A 21,301-nucleotide genomic window follows, 5' to 3' on the forward strand; every position below is an offset into this window, starting at 1 on the left:
ACCATACAATTTATTTGCCAATTGCATTCTGAAATAGAAAGTGGGTCTCTGCACTTCTGAGATAGAAAGTTACGTGTTCCTAAAATAAAGTTTGATAGATTACAATCCTTGTATTGTATTCATTGTTTGTATTATGTTTCTCAGGCAGAGGAGATAGAATATTCTTGCGAGAAATGCAATGGAAAATCTGCTCTTGTTACACACAAATTCAGTCGGTTGCCCAGGTAGGTATATGGGTTTGGTACAAAATTGTATGAAAATACTAGTAACTTTCAGGATATATAGATGAACAAAATGAATGATGTGTAAAAGTTTAATATTGGTTTAAAAGTCGCTGCCTTCCTCAACTGTAAATGTAGAACAAAATAATGTTAGCCCTCAAAATAGGAGTTCAGTAGATGACCTTGAGGATGCTTTATAGCATCACTGTTTGACAGAAGGGACTTGCAGCTGCAGAATTCTCATTCTAACAAAAATTGTGGCATACTTTGATGCTAGATGAAAAACTATATATTCTCATGACCTTTCCCACCCACACAGTTTTACTATGTATTGATAGCAAGCTGGGGAAAGAGCACCAGGTCTCTGTGTTGCGGGAGAAGTATTCTGTCTGGGAATGAACAACTCCTTTGTATCTTTGTTTAAAAGACATTTATGAAGTTTCCAACTGTTTTTGTGTCTTGAAGGGTCTTGATTCTTCACCTGAAACGGTACAGCTTCAATGTGGCACACTCCCTCAATCACAAAGTTGGACAGCAAGTGGTTATACCAAGATTTTTAACCCTGCAGTCACACTGTACAGAAAGCACAAGATCCCCACTTAATCTGGGGTGGAGTGCACAGTCAGCAATGTAAGCTATTCCTTTTATTCCTCCTTTACCTACAAGCCTACAAACATCTTTGAAATACTTCATGATAGATACTTTTCTTTAGGAAAAGGTTGTGATCATTTCCTTTTTATATTGCGTTTAACCAACTTGATCTTAGAGGTTTGACTCAGTTGTCCTGTTCTGCAGGTCGTTCTCGCTGGTCTATGACTTCCAGGGCATAACAAGGAACTTGAATAAAGTTAATTGAGGGTGCTAGTGGGGGGTTGCTCAAGAATGAGGATAACTATAAAGTGTAGATTTGGAAAAATTAGTTAGACAGGAACAGGCTTCAGCAGTGCCCATTGCAAAAAGTGTAAAGGGATAAGGTATTTTAACATATTTTGTAGCATTGTATTGTTAATCCAATGCAAAGGTCTCTTGTCACATTTCTTTAAAGATATAGACTAGAGTTTGGGGTCACCATCAGAATGGTCATGCATAGTAGGCTTTCAGATGTCATACCGTAAACATCTGCTTTTGTTTTAATTAGCTCTCGACCACTGAAAGTATCCCAAATGGTGAATTCCTGTTCCGCCAGCATTTTCACGCCCTGTCGGTAAGTAACAGGTTTACATGGCTATGGAACCTGCAGTGAATAAGTATACAAAAACAACCCTGATTCCCCTTACTTTTTTATTGTACATCCCTGCTTTTATAATCAGATTAATTCAGTGTGGGGATTAGCAAGCAGGCTGAAGCATGTTGGACATTTGGTAGCTGTATTTTCTCCACTTGGTTAAATTGTAGATAAAAGTAATATTTTACTGCTGTAGCTGTTTCAAGCTAAGACCCTGTCTGAAACAATCCCAGTCTGACAAATTGTTTCTCCTCTGTGTGGGAATGAGCCATGTTCCTGTGTGAGCCATGTTCCTTCCCAAATGCACCTGGCTTCAGCAAAACATTTTGGTTTCTTAATGCACAGCTTTCCAAGCCGACTGACCCAGCTCATTTCATATTCATAATGACAAGTGAAAAGGATGTGTCATGTATTTTATATGGATTACACTGAAGTAGTAAATTTTAGCATGAAGCATTCTATGAGCAGATCCACACCGTACACTTAAAGCATATTTACAGCGCATGGCTTCCCCCAACAATCCTGGGAACTGTAGTTTATTAAGGGTGCTTGGACTTTTAGCTCTGTTTGTGAGAGAGGAATTACAGTGGATTCTTTGGGGAAGGTCATGTGCTTTACACGTATGGTGTGGATTTGCCCTTTGTATATTATATCTGAACCAGTTAAAAATTGCTGAGCTGGTTACCAAACCATTTTTTAAAAAAGTTGTTGAGTGACCACCATCAACCATCAGTGACTTGGAAAATGCCATTGAACCAGACGGAAGTTTGTAATCTTGGTGCTCAAGAGCTGCAGGAATACTAATCCTTACCTTGTGCAGAACATTCTAAATGTGGATTAAGAAATTTTTAATATCTTATTGTTAAGAGTCAATGTTAACTGAACTGTAGAATTGCAGTAGGTTGATGGATTTATTTGAATTTGTGTATTAAAATTGTATAGCTGTTATGTGAAACCTCCTTTTTTAACCTGATGTTATTTGTCCCTGGCAGACTTTTTCAAAGGTAAGGAATAAAGGTTCTGTGTTTACTTTTCAGAAAGTACTCGTTCAAGTTTAAATGTCCTAATCTAAGCACCCTGGATTCAGACAGTGAAGATGAACCGCTGAAACGTCCTGTTGCAAACAGCCAAAAACAATGTGATTTCCAAAGCAGGGAACAGCAACGAGAAGAACTAGAGAAAGTAAGGAGAGGGTTAGGGGCAGGAGAAGTAAACATGCTTTGTTACCTGTCTTCCCCAATCTAGTGCTGTTCATATACTTTGGGCCACAACTTCCATCAGCCCCAGCCAGTATAGCCTAGTTGGGGGAGCTAGAAGTTGGAATACAAAACAACTAGAGGACATCAGGTTGAGGAAAGCTGCTTTATTGCCCATATGCAAAGCTGATGATTGAGAGGACAGGAATAGGGAAAAGTGCGCTCTCGCTCCTCCTGTCTTATCTGCCTGTCTCTGTGTGGGTGTGCACAACTGTGAAAAGCTATGGCCGGTGCCAGGCCAGTTGGGAGCAAGTGGCACTAAAGCCTGAAGAGGAATGAGCAATCCAGGTCCATAAAACATGGTTCACATTGCCAGACATCTCATTGCTGGTACCTTCTGGCTCTTTTACACATTCTTTTCATCTTGAGCTGCTTTGTGTGGAGAGATTTTCAAACATTTGAAGTGACTCATGGACTGGTGTAAATACTAGATTAGTTCCAAATAGGCATAAGTTGGTGTGGACATGCACTGAAAAGATACACTGCAGTGTATGCAGCAATGCATCAGGTGGTAACAAATGGAGAAGCCCTTCTCAGGGCATAACTGTGCCTCTTGAGTCCTGAAAACCCGACACTTGTAGATCTGGTGATCAGAGACAGCTTTGGCCCTCAAGAAAATGTCGCACTAGTTTTGTGAGTGGTTAGCTCAGCCTCTGTGGTAGCCATACATACCCAAACCATTGTGCCTTTATCACCTGCAGGGTTCAAAGAAAATCAAAACAGAGAGTGATAAGGCTTCAGAGCCAACAAATGCTGGCTTTGATGGAATGAGTGAGGAGGAACTTCTAGCAGCAGTCCTGGAAATCAGTAAGAGGGAAACATCACTGTCTCTGAGCCATGATGAAGACAAGCCCACAAATAGTCCAGACACTGGCTTTGGAGATGATGAACTGCAGGAATTGCCAGATCATATGGAACCTATGGATGTGGAGAAGCCAAAAGCCCTTGCAGAGCCAGGTAAAAGTAACATTTCAAACAGTTTTTCAAAAGTACTATATCATTTTCTACATTTCAAAAACATTTTACAAACTTTAAAATATCCAATGACTTCCCTTCTTTTCCTTCCATGGTTCATATTATATATAATACTTTCCTGCATATTTTACTATAACCATTAAAATCAATTTTCCACTTTTACATTGATCAAATATTGTTTGTTGAATTTATCTTCATGCTGCCAGCGTTTTCAGCTGTGTACAATTATTTTCCATATATTCAATAAACATTTTCCACTCTTCTTTAAATAAAATCCTTTATTATTTTATTCACATAATATACATTCTTTAGAGCAAACAACTCCAAAATAAGCAGACAACCTTTCTAAAACTTTTTTAACTGCTCATCCATGTTTTTGACCAACCTTTTGGTTTTGTCTGATTTTTTTAAAAAACCTGCCACTTCTCCAAACCTTTTAATTTCTTCCAGCAGTTTGGGAATGCTCTCCAATGGTTGTTTCAATGTTAACACCACATCATCAGCAAATGCCCTCAATTTATAGACTCTACATCCCACTTCAATATCTTTCATTTCTCCTTGTATTCTGAAGCAATATTTCTAACATCAAGAAAAATAACAACGGAGATAGGGGACAACTTTCTCTGGTTCTTTTCCTTACTTGACATTTGTCTGAGAGAATATTATTTACTAATACGATGAGAGTTACCTGTAGCTCCATAAATCTATTCTCTTGGTTTTCCCAACACTCTGGAGCAGATTTGGGCAGGGCACAGGGAGAGGAAGTAGGTTTTTTTTATGCACTAACAGAACCATTTTGGATACTGTCCTATGTTGATCCTTTCACATGTAAAAATATGGCTACCCATTTTAAGTTCCACTTTTATTATAAAAATAAGCATAGGTTACTTAACTGTGATGGCTTATAATTGGAAATGGAAAAGAAGACACAAAAAAGACAACCCATGTGGAGAATCATGCAAAAATTGCCTTCTATTTCTCTTCATTCTTAGAAACTTAATGTAAAAATAAAAAATGGGAATACCAAATTAAATCAGAAGTCCAGAAAGGCAAAGTTTAGGGTGAGCTTGGTCTCTCATGCTGCATACTTCAGGCACATAAGTGCAAATAATCTTTGCTCAGTGTGATTTTTTTAAAAGGTGTGCAATAAAATACTTAATACTACTCATTTTTAAAGGCTTGATCAAGTGGAGAAATGTTCTTCACTTCAGAAAACACTCCCCCCCCCCCCCCGCTTGATAGAATTCATCCTGAAATACCAGTAGATGTCACTCTGCTCCTGAGACTTGGGTAGAATGAAAAGGACTTAGCTGGTGACCACCAAGAAAAGTTCACCCTGCAACTGCTGCTAAAAACAAAATTAAAGCATCAACGTGGTATTTTTGTTTCCATAGGTTTTGCCAACTTCCCTGAGATAACTAAAGATTTTGATGAGAATAAGGAAAATAAAACTCCGGAAGGCACTCAAGGGGAGGTTGATTGGCTGCAACAGTATGACATGGAGCGAGAAAGAGAGGAACAGGAGCTACAGCAGGCTTTGGCTCAGAGCCTCCAAGAACAAGTAAGAGCCAATGCTCTTTCACAAGCACTTGGAAATCAAAGCAGCCAACCAGAGATTCCTTCTCTGGTGATAGGAAACCACAGGGCACAGTTAGTGTCTCCTTTAAGAAGACGTATGAGGGGTTATTTTAGCCTGCTCCATAACATGGTACAAGATACCTTTGTTTACTAATCTTTGGCGGGGAGTGGGGAGCATTGAAGAGCTTTTGTAAAGTTGGATTTGAAAGCTTTCATGAATACTTTCAAACTGGTGAGCTGAATAGGCATAGTAGTGTTTAGGGAAACTTTTAATGTTTGATGCATTACTGTATTTTAATATTTTGTTGGAAGCCGCCCATAGTGGCTGAGGAAGCACAGCCAGATGGGCGGGGTATAAATAATAAATTATTATTATTATAGTATTGGGAATTATTGTGAATTATGAGGGAAAATACTCTAAAATAAAAGGGTTTGTCTTATAACTGCCCTGATTGAAGTAAGTAAGAGGGCTTTTGGGGAATGTAGAGCCACTTACCGATGAAATCTGTTTTTTGTTAAGCTGCAAGCACTGATACTCTTAGAATTCTTCTTAAATGCAGCAGATTTTTCCATTCTTCATTAATGGCTTGTGTCCTCATTTAGCTTTAGGCAGAGAGTAGCATACGTTTTGCTACATTGTGGGAAATTTTGTTCAGAACTATTGTGCTTTGCAAGCAGTTCACATTCATTTCAAGACTTTTCAAAAGAAAAGCTGTAGAGAGCTTGTTGTGGCACTTGGGGACTTGCTGTGTTGCATACCAAACTTGAGCAACTTGAACAACCTTTTAATTAAGGCTGGCCCTGTGGAACATTTGGGCTCTGGCTGGTCTCAAACGTGCCTGCACAGGGAATTAGGTTTGTTGTAGAAACTAGAGTTGCATAGTTCTCAGTGGCAGTAACAGAGAACCTATAAAAAGAACAGGAAGTGTCTCAGTGAACTAAGTTTGGTTCTCTACCCCAGCAGGAGGCGCGGGAACAAAAAGAAGATGATGACCTTAAACGAGCCACTGAATTAAGTCTGCAAGGTGAGATGTACAGGAGAAAATAGGGATGAGTTTTCATATCATTCCACAATTGCTCACAGTACTTGAAAGGAAGCTGGTATTTTGTTCTTTGCCTCATTTGTATTACTTTGTGCTCCAGTCCTTCCAGTTTAGGTTCAATATAAAAGCACATTCAGCTGGTAAACTCTGAAACACAACATGCAGATCAGTGGAATTGTTTTATTATTCTTTCTTTTTTTCTTCCCTTGAAATTCCTCATTTTCTGTCAGAGAATCCTCATTAAGTTCATATTCCAGTTTCATTTTCTGCAAATTTTTGGCAGCAACTCTGCTTAAAAGCCTTTGTAAAAAGTAAATGGTTTAAGCTCTCCCCCAAGTGAGTTTTCTTCCAATGAATACAACGGGGGGAAATGTGTTTGTTTGGTAGACAGTTACAGGACATAAAGGAATTGACTCATATCATTGCTGCATGAAAGCACAGATAGTTAAGAGATGCAAAGTACTGGTTTTCTACTGAAGGCTTTTGCTACTAGAGAGAGGTAGATACAATGCTGGTAGGATTTGTGGGCGTAGCAGAATTCTCTATAGGCAATCATAGCTTGTTTTCTGTGGTTCCTTCTCCCTTTCAGTTTGTTCTGCTGACCAACTGTACTGTGCCTTGTATGTAGGCTGATCTGTGATCCACCAATCCTGACCTGTCTTACCGAGTCAGTGGTAAAAATGTGAATGTCAAATTTCCAAATCTGTAAAACTTAACAACATGGGGTTTAATCCTGGTTTAGGTGATCCACAGCAAAAGCTATGACAAGTGGCATAACTTTCATATGCAAGTAATTAACTCAAAGCAGAACTTTTTTATTTAGCAGTAAGCAGAGTTGGCTTCAGAGTATTATTATTGTGATGATGGTGGTGGTGGTGATAGTTCTGTGAAAACTAAAGCAGAAATGTTACAGAACCTCAAAGCTTAAAATTTCCCGCTACTTAAAAAAAGTTGCATGTATTTTGCTCAGTCCAGCAACTATTAAATTTCTATATTTTGATCACTTCTTGCCATGAGCGAAGAGGCAAGATGCTAACACCCTAGTTGCATTCCACCTTTTAACTGGAGCAGCAACATTTGAGAGCAGTACCTCAATGAAGCCTTAAAAGGATGTTTCCTTGCATAAAATTGAAAATACAGAAACTATTTGCAGTGTGTATATAGAATATTTACTTGATGCCCATTATTACAGTGCTTTATTTAGCAAAGGAGAGGGAAATATTTTGGATAAATGGTGTGCTGGTATATTGTCAGTTTTGTGATATGCTTATGATCAAGGGTCTTACACACTATCATTTTCATGGTGTTTAGAGTTTAACAGCTCTCTTCTGGACAGCCTTGGCTCTGATGAGGACTCTGGGAATGAGGATGTTCTGGACATGGAGTACTCAGAAGCAGAAGCTGAGGAATTGAAAAGAAATGCTGAGGTGATGGTCTGGGCTATTGGGACTAGCTCCCATTTTATTACTATACGTGGAGTAAAAGCATCTATAAATGCTTACGGGGAGCTTTTCTGTTTTGATGGTTCAGGTTGTTTGGTATGATATCCTTAGTTATCTTTGAGACTGTTTGTAAAGTTCTCTCAGTGGGTGGTGTTTGAGACTTGGGTTTAAATGCCTGCCTCATCATTTGGATGAGTTACTCTTCCTCTTGGAGCTGAGGGTGGAGAAATAGTGATTTCCCTTTAGAGAGAAGGATGGAGTGGGGGAAACGCACATCTTGATTTGTTGGCTAAGCAGGGGTGGGGGGACTTGTGGCCTTGTATAGATTGTTGAACTCCAGTTCCTATCAGCTCTAGCCAGCATGACAAGTGGTCAGAAACTAAGGGAGCTGTAGTGTAGCAATGTCTGGAGGACCACAGGCTCTGCTTCCCTGGGTTAATTAAGCTGGTATTTCACGCAGCACAGTAATTACATTATTGGTAAGAGAAGTTTCTTAATTGTGAAGTAATCATACAAGCACCTGTTTAGTATTGTGTTGAAGTTTTGTTTTGTTTGTTTGCTGTATAAATTGAAAAGGTTATTTTTATACTCAAAGGAAAAGGTTTTACAAGCCCTTCAACCTGCATTCCTAAAACCCAATTTTTAACATAGTGAAGTGTGACAGTAACTAGCCTTCCCTTTTAGAGAATGCAGGCAAACAATTATTTTTCCACTGTTCCTTCATATATCTTGAATATGGTTGTAGAGATGTTTGAGACAGTCTTCTTCCTCACAATTTTCTGGCTATTGTGCCTGTTGTATTCTGTTGATGTTTCAGAATAGTTTCTTTGTGCTGTCTCTCTTCCTGCTGGTTTACACATGCCCTCTAGGAAATCTTCCTGTTAGTGCATTGTAGGCTGTGACCTAGGTAACACCCAGTAAGGTCAGAGTTTCCGTACTGAGCCTTTTGGAGCTCTGCATTGGCACATTGACGGCATTCCAGTTTCTGGGGTTTTAACAATGATGAGAGCTAGTTTAAAAATGAAAGGAAGTTAAGGTGTATGTTCTCTGCTCCTGAGCTACCCGTAAGCTTTGACCTGAGCAAATTAGCAATATCTCAAAAGGTTTACTCCAGTGTTTGGTGCCATAAAGATTTTATGGTAGCTAAACCATAATCTACCTACCTTTCTCAGTCTGGTAGAAGAGCAAACTTAAACTAATAATTGACTTTTTCCTCAGACAGGAGAGCTGCCCAACTCCTATCGACTCATTAGTGTTGTCAGCCATATTGGAGACACTTCCTCCTCAGGTAAGGCAAAAATCACTTCCTTGATAGCTCTGCTCTCTACAGGAAAAGTGTGTCTCTTGTGTTTTTTCAGCAACCAAAACCACAAAGGAAAAAGAAGAAGATTGTTAATATTTCATTTTGTGTGTTTGGGGAAAAAAATCAGTTTTCCCAGAACCAACAGGGTTGTTGCCTAAATTCAGCAATTGAGTTAAGCTCACTGAAGCCCATAGAAATAATTATCCAAGAGAAACCAGCTATTTTAAGTGGAATTCATCTTGCTAATTTAAATCAATCATTTTCAAAATAGCAAAATGCAGTTTGTACTAGGGAGTGTTATTGTCTTTCAGTTTATTAATTAATAAACAAATTGGCTTGAAAATACTTCTGGCACTTAATGTAGTCTGGAAGCTACAGTCTATGGTGTTCTAATATTTTCTTTCTCTTTCTCCCCCATCATATTGAAGGTCACTATATTAGTGATGTGTATGACATTCGCAAGCAAGTATGGTTCACATACAATGACTTGGAAGTATCCAGAACTCAAGAAGCCTCTGTGCAGAGTGACAGAGACCGGAGTGGCTACATCTTCTTTTATATGCACAAGTAAATGTACTTTATGTGTCCTCCCCAAATGGTCCAATCCTTTTTTATTTGCATTTGCATTCTCTAAAATGGGCTCATGTGTTTCTAATTCCTGTTTTCCTAGTTGCTAGTTATAGTTATAGTATGGTCCTGAATAACTTATAAAAATTATTGGAACCTGTTTTATAGCCCCTTGACTGGGAAGGTGCAAAATAGCGAGGCTGTAAATCTGGAACCTGAGCAGATTCTCTTGCATGCATTTTGCCTGTCTTTTTCACCCTCTACATCAGGGGTGGGGAATCTCCAGTCGACAGGCCAATCTTGACCTGCCAGGAGGCCCAGTTTTTTCCTTGAGGCTATCCCCACTTATCAGCCAACTGATATCACTGTGTGATGGCAGCTGATGGATTGGGTGGAACGGGGTTCAATCCTACTGGATACTGCTTCACCAGCACATTGCCTGTAGTCCCCTGCAGAGAATATGATTGAACCCTACACTCAGCAGCTGGTGAGCAGAGAGTTCAGTCCTGCTAGGTGCTGCTTTGCTTGCAGGTTTCTTGTGGGAAAAGCAGACCTAACCCTGGCTGGCCAGCTTTGACTAGTAAATGGGACCTCTCACCTATCACTCATCTAATGTCATCAGGAAGTCAGCTGGTTGACAGGTGAGTGGCCCCACCTGTGGGGTACAGGAAGATAAACATCTGGCTCACTAGGCCCAGAAGGTTTCCTACCCCTGCTCTACATCTTTGCTTCCCCATTAAAAGCTTTCCTTCTTCTTTGACATGAACCTCTTTTGTGTTTCCCAGGGAGATATTTGATGAGTTGCTAGAAACGGAAAAGAATATGCAACTGCCTTGCACGGAGGTGGGGAAGCCAGTTCGGCAGCCCATTTGAAGCACGTTGCTTTAACTGAGCACAAGTGATTTCTGACCTTTTGCCTGACATGCAAGAGCCACAAACCCCCGAGAACTCAGGGCGTAGTTGAGACAACCCCATGGAATAGGAGGAATGGACCACTTCACGCCTTCCTTTTGAATTTCAACCATGCAGCTAAGCTTCTTTTACCTGGGATTTCCTTCTTATTCTTTTGTTTTAAATAGTCAAGGAATAATTGTGCCAGCAGCCATGGCGTTAATCAGGCCAGAGGATTGAATGGCTCCTTCAAAAACTCATAAAAGGATGGTGTGAGAAGCGACTGCAAGTTCGCCCATTTACCTCTCACAGGGAAACTGAGAAGATGCTACATATTGGGTGGTTTTCTATGCCTTCCCTACTCGAGAGCAAAATAAGCAATAGTCTCGAATCTGGTAAATATTGTGTACATAACGTGAATTGGAAAGTGCTGAAGGCTGACTCAGCTGAATGGAGTACCCTGGCATTGCTGAAACTGGGACACCCATGGTCTTTAATAAAGGATCACACAGATCCAGGAAACAAACTGTCGGTGCTTTGGAACCCATGGATTACATCTTCACATAGTTCACTTTCGTCCTTGTTTTTAAAGTTAAAATATATACTATATAAATATATATATATATAATTTTTAAAGTTTTTATTCTTTTTTGACTGTGTTCTTTTCTAAGTACTGCCATTTGCAGAAAGGTTTTATTTCTCTGTGAGCATTTGTGTGTATAATCTGTATTAGTCTGTGTATATATATCTAGATATATATTAGCTGTGTTTCACTGAAGACTGTCCCGGTTTGGCAATGAGAGAGGCAGCTAACTGGAAGTACAAGTCCTGGCTTTTGGCAGGCCTTTTTTTTACCAGTGCCCAGCTAGTGCTAATCAGTAAATGAAGCACGAACGAGAGTTCTGTTTTCCCTGTGTTTGTGTTGGCTTTCAGCCCTGAAAAACTGCACGTGCTTGAAAGGTGTGTGTGTGTGTGTGTGTGATATCTTTCCCAGCTTTACTCTGTTGGGCAAGAGTTGTATGCCAACAGATGAAATATTAAAATGTACCTGGATTTATTCTAGTTGTGTGGTAAGTGCAGTTAAATGAGTTGAAAAAATCAGAGAACTCTCAAAAGTGGTTATTTGATGTTTTCGAGACATTTCAGGGTGTAGATGTTAGGGTTTGGTTATTTAATAGTATTTGGATAACACGAAATTCATTTTGTAGCTTGTTTGACAAAAAGAACAAGAAAAATACTATCTAGAATTAATTTGTTTCAGTTCCTCATTTTAATACTGGAAATTTATTCCAGTTTTTTCACTTTTGCTTTTGTGGCAATAAAATTGCTAATTATTGAGGTGCCTCTTGGTTTGCCCCTAACTCAGACTTTTCTTTTGAAAAGGTTAACAGGTGTTGAGAGGGTTGTCGTCCCCCCTTCTTGGCAATTGTTTTTAATTACAGTTAGAACTTCCTAAGAAATATAATCCTTTGACTAGAAGACACAAACCATGGGCATTAGTAGGCAACAGGGATTACCTGTTGTGGAAGGATTTCCCTACAGGGCTTATAGAATTACAGGCTGTGTTAGGCAACTCTGAATGACATTTGCTGTGTCAAGGGTAGTAGTAGGGTGATAACTTTATTATTTGCTTGGCTAGTCTGCCAAACCAAACAAAAGTTCTCCCAAGTCATACTGCCAAAAGCATAGTGTTTAAATTTATTCTATCATTGTGATTTTGCACTGTTGACGGTCAGAGTTATTTGAATGCGCTTTTTAGTAAGGAATAAGGGGTTTTTCTTTAGGTGCAAAAGAGGAACCTCAAAACGAAATACTGTTCTGGAGTAAGGCTGTACATCTCTTACTGATTCTGAGGTAGTGCTGTCCATCTCTCTCCCCACCCACCTCTCCCTCGAAACTCCCAGATAAATGCATTAAGTAGTTGTCATGACACCTACAGGTTCATATTGATAGCATGGTCAAGATAAATTAACTCCCATTTTTACAGTCAAAATATTATAGGTAGGTGTCATAATAAGACAGTATACAGCATCTAGGTTCAGAGTCATCCGAATTGTCAGGAATGAGGACTCATTAGAGCAATCGTATGTTTTTGCTTCATCTAGTATTGAGAATGCAACTTAGCCAGAAGTGATTGTAAGCCAGTGATTATGTCAAGCTATGGCAACTTTCTAAATAGTTTTTTGCCCCCTAAGGTGAAATGTGCTGGCAAGGAAGGTACTATCTAGCGCTCCCTCTATATATGTAAATTTACATTTACATCCTTGTTGGCATTTGCAGTCCATTAAAATCTGTAGAATGTGTTGTGCGAGGGAGATTTTAAACTCAATCAGTTTTTATTGTCTACTGTTTTAACATGAAGTGCTGAAACTGTGCAAGAGTTTATGTTTGTACAGTTTTCTCGGCCATTCAGGATTACATTTAGAACCAAATTTCAAGTATGTGGTTTATAGCATTTTGTACTATAGGTCATCTTGAGAAATACAGAAACTTTGGGGACCTAAACAGCAGTGACTTCCTGCTGCTGTTTAGAATCCTATTGCCTGCTAAAGGGAAGGTTTGTTTTTAGAGCGGTGTGATATGTAACTTTCTGAGACATTATTCTTGGGTTCAAAAGAAGGAAGCAACTAAACATGAGTTCACCCAATAGAATTTATAGTTTGGTTCATGCCTGCATATTTTAAACCTCACTTTTCTACATTTGCCCTATTTTTGCTGTATTTTTCTGCTATATTTACTTTTGATAAAGAAAAATAGCCATATATGTGTTTGCACTAAGTAACTAAACTCTCCATAACCTCCACCCCTCCCCAACAAATCCTGTATATAGCTGGATTAATAAAATAGCTCAGGTTGTTTGCTAAAGAAAACTTTAGAAATCACCATGCACCTATTTTTAATGAAGATTTTTCCTTATATAAAAAAAGCTTGTTCTTTCTAGCCATGGACTAGAAATTGAAAACCTAAGCATGCAAATATAGCGCATTAGGCATCAGTGTTTCACTTAAAGTTAAATCTGTCCATCAGTTTTGCCCTCACTACTGGAAGATGAATGCTCAGTGTTTTATAAATGGAGTCTGTGGAAATAACCTTGAAGATACAGAGGATTCCAGTGATTTCTCTATCCTGGGCTCCCCGCCCCCTTCCACCATGGGGGAGTCAACAGCATAAGGTGTACTACTTGTTTCAGGCATGCAGGGTCTTTCAAGTACTAAATGGGTTAACAAAACCTGCTTGCCCTGCAGCTAATTAAAGCTGGATTAATTATAATTAAATAGTATTTCATTGGAAATCCATGGAATTTTTCAGATCCCTGTGATGGGAGTTTGGGGTAAGATGCGGAGCTGAGTTTCTGTACAAGAATTGGTGTTCTTTTTGAACCAGTGTAACATGGGGAGTGAACCGTCTCGGAATGAAAATGAAGTGGGTGGGTTGTTGCCCCTATGCTACTTCCCAGTGTTAACCTACTTCTTTGCTCCCCTGCTTCTTTAATAAGTTATTCTCTAAAAACTTAGGGGGAGTGAGTGAGTTGGGGCGAGAGTTCTTGTCATGTGTGTTTGAGGCAGTTGTCTTGGGGATTTTTTTTTAATGTTGGGAGTCACTTTGTGTCCCTTGACACTTAATGTGGAGCAGCACTTTTCTGTGTTTTAGCAGACTTGTTTCTATGTATTCTTTACTAAATTCTGCCTTCTTTTCTTCCTCTTTAAATGATGTGTAGATTGATTTCAGAGAAATTAAACACTCTTCATTAATGCTGAATCTCGTTTCTTTTTTTTAAAAAAAAGATTCAGGTGTCTTACAGCTTTGTTTAGCACAGAGTTACATTCTTCCCCTCCCTCTGCAGTGCATTGCACACCCTCAGAATATGCTTGAGAGGGTTGGGTGGTTCTCAGATTTCACTGCTGTTTATTGTTGTTGCAGTTGATACTCTCAATTTATGGCCGCCTATTTTTATGATTCTTCAAAACGTATTCCATTCCTTGGGGTTTGTATCCAACACAGCTGGTTTGTTAGTACAGCAGGCTTCCGCTTGCGTAATGGACTTTTCCCCTCCTCTCCCCTCTAGCCCCCCCCGCGGACCCTCAAAATCTGCTCCAGAGGTATGGAGGACTCTCAGAGCAGATTTTGAGAGCATATGGGGAGAGGAGAGGAAGGAGAAGTCCTGCTTGCATAAAAGCTTTTGATACAGTCCCTAGTGTGCTTGGCTTAGTTTCATTTGAAGCGTAAATCTATTAGAGAAGATACGTTTCGAAAAGCCATTTTGATCCATAGAGGAAAGAAATATGCATTAGAAAGCTGACTTTCTCAGAAAGTCACCAGGCCATCAAATGTGCAGTAGTTCTTGCATTTCCCTTCAGAGAAATGAAGCGCTACTTCTGCCAGTATGGAATAGGTATAAACCATTCTCTGAACAAAGTCTAGCTCCTTGAGACACAACAGCAACTGCCTGAGGAAAATCCATCCTAGTTCTGCTTTTGTCCTGTAAGGTAAGGTATGGTGAGTCGCTTCTCAAGTGGGGACAGGTCCTCATTTTGAAGACCTATGTATCTGCATTATAAAATGCATATGGTAAGCCATATGGAATACTTTTCATTAAGGAAACTTCAGCTTGCTCTTCTACTCATTGCTTAAAGCCTGATAAATGGAAGTAACTGCAGTTGCTAGTCCTGTTGTCAGCATTTTCATGTGTGATTATTGAATAATGGGAATTTGCAGTCATGAATTTTCTACAAAATTTATTTGAATTGCCTATGATTAGCCCTAGCCCACTAAATGTGATCAAAAACCACACTTCTGTGTGCAGGCAAATTGGAATTCACTCTGCACTTCTGGGTTCAGAGAAAAACCATGGAAAGTGGTGTGTATGTAAAGAAACAATTTAAAATTGTGTGGAAATGTAGTTGCATCAATTCCTGTTTCACAGGGGCAGGGTAGGGGGACTCCTCCCTATAGTATAATACTGGGGTTGGTATAACAAAACTGCAGAAATTTGTCAACACTGAGCATACATAATGTAGATCTTAGTGATGTCATTGCAGACATATTGGGGAAAACAATGTGGAAGTGCCAAAATTTATTCAGGAATTCAGAGAAGGGAAGATCAAGGGGGAAATGGGGTGATCAGCTACAAGACAGCCTGGTGTTGGTGACTCACTAGAATAAATCACTACCTTGTTTCATAGGTGGAGAAAGATGATACTCAAGTGGGCAGACACAAGTTTAAAGGCTCCCTTTTCCTGCCTGGGCTGCCCTGTGTTTCTGGTAACTCAGAATTTGACCACCTGTAGGGTTAATGAATAAAATCCCCTTTGTTGCTGCATATAATCCAGTGGCAGAAAATGCTTGATTGTTCATTCTGGGACACTCCAAACAAACTTGGAATTATTTTTATTTTAAGTAAAAATATCCACTTTGAGGCAATGACAGCAGAAAGTTTACATTTTTAGAAAAGTCCTTTTTCCTTCTTGAGAGTCTGTTGCTTCCATTGAGGAAGGGCAGCAAAGTTTTGTCGGGACATTCCAAAGACAGCAAGAAAATCTTCATCTGATATGTAGTCCTATGGGATGGGGGGAAAGGGCAAGGATGAGAGAGAGAGCAAGTCAAATCATAAAGGTAACACACTGTAGTGAAAACACTACGTCCAGATTTCCTGTGAGTATTTGGGGGCACAGCCTGATAACACTTAGACAAGATGGCATGCTCAGAACAAGTATAAGGAAACTGGAGATTGTTCTGTATTTTCCTCAAGTTGTTGCCACCTTATGCTGGAGCAGAATGAATGAACAGTGGGAGGTATTCAGCTAACTTTTTACGCCAGTGCAAAAATTAGCACTGGCACAAATTTTCTTCCTCCCCCTTCTCCCACACAATCTCCAAATCAGCTCTGGAGGATCGGGGGAACCACCAGAACAGATTAGGGGGGGAACACATGGGGAAAAGAGGGAGGGAATGCTCCATCTCTCACTCACAAATCCTTGTGCTGATGGTCTCCCAGCCTTAACACTATCTTGAATACAACCTAATATTAATTGGGGCAGATGGGGGTGGCTTTGGAAAGGAACTGTGCATATCAAATGCTTCAGCACATTAGCAAGCTTTTATTCCTACACCCATTAGATGTTTGTAGCCCTGATTTAGCATACGCTAGCCTATTCTGTATCTGGATTTGGTGATGTGAGATTAAGCTGTGCCAAGATCTGCATAAACCACCACTTTGAGCTCTTTGGAGGAAAGGCAGGATATAAATGCAATAAATAAACAGGAAAAATGTGAATGCAGCCCTGGGATCCTCACCTCCTTCCTGCTGGGGTTTACATCGCTGGGTAGTTCCTCTGCAGACACATTCATCAATTTCTCCAGAGGGTAGGTTGACATTGAGATACTACCCAAGGTTGTGTTGGCAGTGAAAACTGTTTTTGCATCAAGGATTTCCTGAAAGAGAAATTGGAAGGGGGAATCCCCAAAGCTCAAATATGTCTTGTATCTATTTAAACAAGAGTTGAGGAAAGGCTTTTTTTCAGCCTCAGCAGAATTCAGTTCCGGCACCCCTCAAGTGGGTGCCATTGCCATTATGGGAGAACAAGGGAGGTGTTCATGGTGAGTTCCAACACCTCTTTTTATAGAAAAATAGCACTGAGTTGAGGGAAGGTAAATTGGCATGGTAAGCTGAACTGTTTTAGATCAATAAATGCATTTATTGATCTAAAATGCAGTATTGTGGGTTCTGGTACACTTTGTAAGAAAGGAATTTAAAAATAAAAATTCTAGTGCCACCCAGAGGAATAAGAATGGTAGAGTTGAAAGGGACATGTTGGTCTGTTGCGGCAGAAACAGTCTAGTGCACAATCACTTGTGCCATAATGCTCTTGTCTTTAAGGTGCTGCCAAAAGGTCAACATCAGAGGAACAGTGAGGGAGGTGGAGAGGGCATGCTGTGGGCAATGTTCTCTACAAGCAGTTAACATCCTTAAAGAGGAATGCAACTGTTCATATTCAGCTGTGATCATACTTACTATCCCTCTAAAGGGAAGTTTTTCTGGAGTAAGTATTGCAGCCTTTTATACTGAAATGACTTTAAAAGAAGGCCTTACATCCCCCAATCAGATAGTACAGGCATGAAAAGCTACACAGCAGTTACTGCTATAAAATGAACTTGGGTCCTATTGTTCCTGGTTTCCTATAAATTAAATGGCAACTGTGCTACCTCCACTTACATATGATCAAACACGTGTTCAGTAATACTTACAGAAGTGATCTGGCCAAGGTTGTCCTCATTTACAAGTTCAGCTTTTAACTCTTCATAGGATTTCTTCTCCTGCATGAAAATAGACCACAAAAACCCTGGGAGTTACCAGACTACCCACACACACATGAACATTTTGATTTGACTGAAGGCTACAGAGTTAAAATAGGATTCCTTAAAGCGAAGTTTGCAGAATCTTAAGCCTGCTAACCTATGTTCTCATCATCATTTGCGGATACAGACAGTCTGGATGTACCTAGCTACACTTCAGCATGTTGAAAGTTCATGAAAGCTAATTCTGATGAAAATCTGTAGGTGGGGTGGGTAACGTGCTTCCAGCTCCCATCGTCTCCAGTCCACCTGGCCAAAGGTCAAGGATGATGGCAGCTGTAATCGAACAACATCTGGAAGGTTAGAGGAGAGCTCTAACAAGGCAGAGCAATTAGAGGGAAAGTAATGTTTTCTACACATTTCAAACATGTCTTTGAATTCACATGGGATTAACCTTTGTTGCACAACGTGGTGTTCTCAGCTGCCTTTTGTTAGAACTGAAAGAATAAGGGCCACTAGGTCACTTACTGTCCCTTTGAGGGGGTCCCATGCTAGGAACCAGCCAGTGAATGTCGGAGGCTCAAAGCCTTGCTTCACAATCACAATGGGAGTGTCAAGGTCACGTCCACCCGGGTGAGTTCGCAGGTACTCCTGCACCGTTACGGCTGCTGCCTCCTTCTCAGCCTCATTTGCATCTTTGCCGATCCAGAAGTAAACCTGGCCGGATAAAAAGCTCTTATGAATGGAAGCGGACATGCAGCTCATGTGCCGGAACTGGATCAAAAGGGAGAAAGGTTCAGGGAATTCTGCCCTTGCGTTTGTGTTTGTATATCTCTCAACCATAGACTTAAAGCTTCTGTGGCAGACCATAACCCCCTAAACCTTAGGGAACCTTAGCTAACAGTTTCTAGAAGGGTAGTGGTCATATTCATTTCTTACCCCAAAACCAACAAAATTGTGGTACTTTAAAGGCTAACCAGTTGGTTAAGACAAGGTTTCGTGGACTATAGTTCATATCATCAGCTGCATGGAGTGTTAATATAGCACAGTAATTATATCAGATGAGAAGTGTGTGTGTGCGAACAAAGCTGTAAAGAAATTCCAGCGTGCAATATTAGCCATGAAAGTAAAATTCAATAGCATTATTACGGGGGGGGGGGGCATTCATTGCCAATGTGCTTCATTGAGCAGCAAATGCTTCCTCTCCCTATTCATTCTTTACCCCCCACCTCAGACCCACCTGGTCCCAGGCATCCAGTAGGAACACATCATCTTCTTCCAAGTCATCTTGAGTAAAATTTGTGATCTCCATGGCAAGGAAGCGCCCCGTCTTATTGGAGCACTGAAAGAGCCGAGGTGTGATGGCAATTGTTTCCTCCTGTAATCTGCACAAAAAGAGGGAGAGAGACAGGCCAGGTGGCAGGTCAGCTCCCTATTTGCACACAAGCACATGGAGAAAAAGCCATATATCCAGCTTTTCTACCAGGCCACATCAGATGCAGCCGTTCTCAACCTGTGGGTCCCCAGATGTTGTTGGACTACAACTCCCATCATCCTTGAGCTCTGGCCTTGGGGTGATGGGAGTTGTAGTTCAACATCATCTGGGAACCCACAGGTTGAGAAAGGCTGGATTGGAGCAATCTAGAGTAGAGAAGCAGCCAGAAAGGGTGTGCGAGGGCTTCATTTCCCTCTGAAACTCCTTGCCAGTTGCCTCTAAAATAACCACCCTCTGCAAGTTGATTTGGAGGGAGGGAAACTGACACTTGAGGTTTTCTTGCACATGCCTTAAAAAGCCACCAGAGTCTTCCGATTTTGAGTGGAGATGGAGGCTGTGGCTTCTTCCATCCAGTTCAGACTTTGGCATTAGGAGACAGTGGCGTAGCGTGGGTTGTCAGCTCCCGGGGCAAGGCAAGTAATTTGCACCCCCTAACCCGTGGATTTGCGCCCCCTAACCAGTGGATTTGCGCCCCCTAACCCTAACCCTCAGATGTTGCGCCCGGTGCGGCCGGCCCCCCCTGCACCCCCCACGCTACGCCACTGTTAGGAGAGTAAGGATTGGCGTGTAAGAGTGCATTGCCTAGGCAGGACCGGCCCTGCCATTAGCCAGTGTGAAGTAGCCATTTCAGGCAATGGAGGCTGGGAGAGATGGCAACCACACTAAGAAAATTTAACTATGAACCCCCAAATTTGGAATCCTGTTCCAAACCTGTACCAAAGGTTTGCATGTCTTTTACAGCAAAATCCCAGCATTTTGCAGCACGCCATAAACTGAGCAATTGATACATCAAACACAGGCTTCATGCTTTATATTAACTATGAACCACAAATCAGTGCCAAACTGGTGGAGTTCTAGCCCCCCTGAGTGGAAGCCTCAGTAGCAGCTATGCTGCCTTGTTGGTGGCCTGGGCTGGTTGGCTTCCTTGCCTCACAGTATTCTGCAACCAGCATGCTGGAAAGGGCCCCTTGCCCAAGTGATCAGCTGTAAGGTAGTCAGTGGAGGCCATGCATTCTGGTAGCCATGGTGTGCACTGGTAGCTCTGATGATGTGATGCAGGCAGCTAGCACTGCCCTTGCAGAGCAGCACTTGCCCAGGTGCCAGATGTTACCTTTTGTTGTTGGCGTACTGGGACTTCCCGCCTAGTGCAATCCAGAACTCCGCAGGCTCCTGTCCTTCTGCGATCACTGCTTTCTCGGTCTTGGAGATCAGGTCAGCCACACTCCTGGCCATCTCCCTCTCATCCCCACTGCAACCCTTCAGGAAGGAAAACCAGACTGTGGTGTGGGGGTTGGGGGTTGGGCCAGCCTTTCAATTAACTAAATTCCACTCCCTCTTCCAGAGCTGAGGATGTTTGTTCTGGATCACACTTGCTAGTGCCCTCAGCCTCCAAATCACCCACCAGCTGTGCACTTCTCCTGGAAAGGATGCCTACCTTCCCATACCAGAGGTAGCAGCAACTCTGAGTCTTGAGGATAAAGACATCGTTGGAATTGAGGGAGGAGGCCTGGGGAGGCACCTCAAAGGCCTTGGTGTTGAACTCGTTGGTCCCATGCACCTGGAAAAGGCGGATGGTGGGCACTGGAGCTGTGCTGCCAGCTCGGGAGGTACCACCCTAGGTGTAAGGAGGAAGGGGAAAAAGAATTTAGACAGCTATAAGAGTCCAGGCATCACTCCAGGCTTCTAGGGCTTGGATACTACAAGAGCAAGAGAAATTATGCAAAATTCATGCACACTTTCTGAATGGGCGCTGTGTTGAGGAATTCCACAGCCTCTCAGCTATGCTTCTATAGAGCATGAGCATCACTGCACTCCAAAGCCCAGTGCACTGGTTATATCCCAAATAAAGGTCATAGGACTGCATGAAAGCAAGATCTATTCGTTAAGCCTCAACCCTCCCCCAGAGACATAAACTATTTTGTACAAGCTTTGTCCCATCCATTATTTCACCTTCCACTGCAGAACTATAGGAACTGGTCCCAAAAGGCCCCTTTCCTGACACAGGTGAGGTC

General features: G+C 41.2%; 2 protein-coding genes across 5 annotated transcripts in view; one reads left to right on the forward strand and one right to left on the reverse strand.

Moving 5' to 3' along the window:
• USP37 (ubiquitin specific peptidase 37) overlaps positions 1-14,260 on the forward strand; it is a 32,617-nt gene extending 18,357 nt beyond the window's left edge. For 2 of the 3 annotated variants that reach the window (XM_083489014.1, XM_083489015.1), the window contains exons 14-24: positions 145-224; positions 687-851; positions 1,360-1,425; positions 2,484-2,628; positions 3,404-3,659; positions 5,072-5,238; positions 6,217-6,280; positions 7,610-7,725; positions 8,959-9,028; positions 9,472-9,610; positions 10,396-14,260. In XM_083489014.1, the coding sequence (XP_083345140.1) occupies positions 145-224; positions 687-851; positions 1,360-1,425; positions 2,484-2,628; positions 3,404-3,659; positions 5,072-5,238; positions 6,217-6,280; positions 7,610-7,725; positions 8,959-9,028; positions 9,472-9,610; positions 10,396-10,483 (1,356 nt within the window). In that variant the 3' untranslated portion in view covers positions 10,484-14,260. The remainder of the gene's footprint in view (positions 1-144; positions 225-686; positions 852-1,359; positions 1,426-2,483; positions 2,629-3,403; positions 3,660-5,071; positions 5,239-6,216; positions 6,281-7,609; positions 7,726-8,958; positions 9,029-9,471; positions 9,611-10,395) is intronic. The other variant, XM_083489016.1, reaches the window with a different exon arrangement.
• A 1,614-nt stretch (positions 14,261-15,874) lies between these two features.
• The window catches only part of VIL1 (villin 1), a 30,173-nt gene continuing 24,746 nt past the window's right edge, over positions 15,875-21,301 (reverse strand). For both annotated transcript variants that reach the window (XM_083489233.1, XM_083489234.1), the window contains 7 exons: positions 20,725-20,904; positions 20,401-20,546; positions 19,035-19,179; positions 18,323-18,511; positions 17,747-17,815; positions 16,796-16,933; positions 15,875-16,058 (listed from right to left, as the gene is read on the reverse strand). In XM_083489233.1, coding sequence (XP_083345359.1) covers positions 15,945-16,058; positions 16,796-16,933; positions 17,747-17,815; positions 18,323-18,511; positions 19,035-19,179; positions 20,401-20,546; positions 20,725-20,904 — 981 coding nt within the window. In that variant the 3' untranslated portion in view covers positions 15,875-15,944. The remainder of the gene's footprint in view (positions 16,059-16,795; positions 16,934-17,746; positions 17,816-18,322; positions 18,512-19,034; positions 19,180-20,400; positions 20,547-20,724; positions 20,905-21,301) is intronic.

Source organism: Podarcis liolepis (assembly GCF_965112155.1).
Source record: "Podarcis liolepis genome assembly, chromosome: 1".
In the NCBI taxonomy this organism is placed as follows: Eukaryota; Metazoa; Chordata; class Lepidosauria; order Squamata; family Lacertidae; genus Podarcis; species Podarcis liolepis.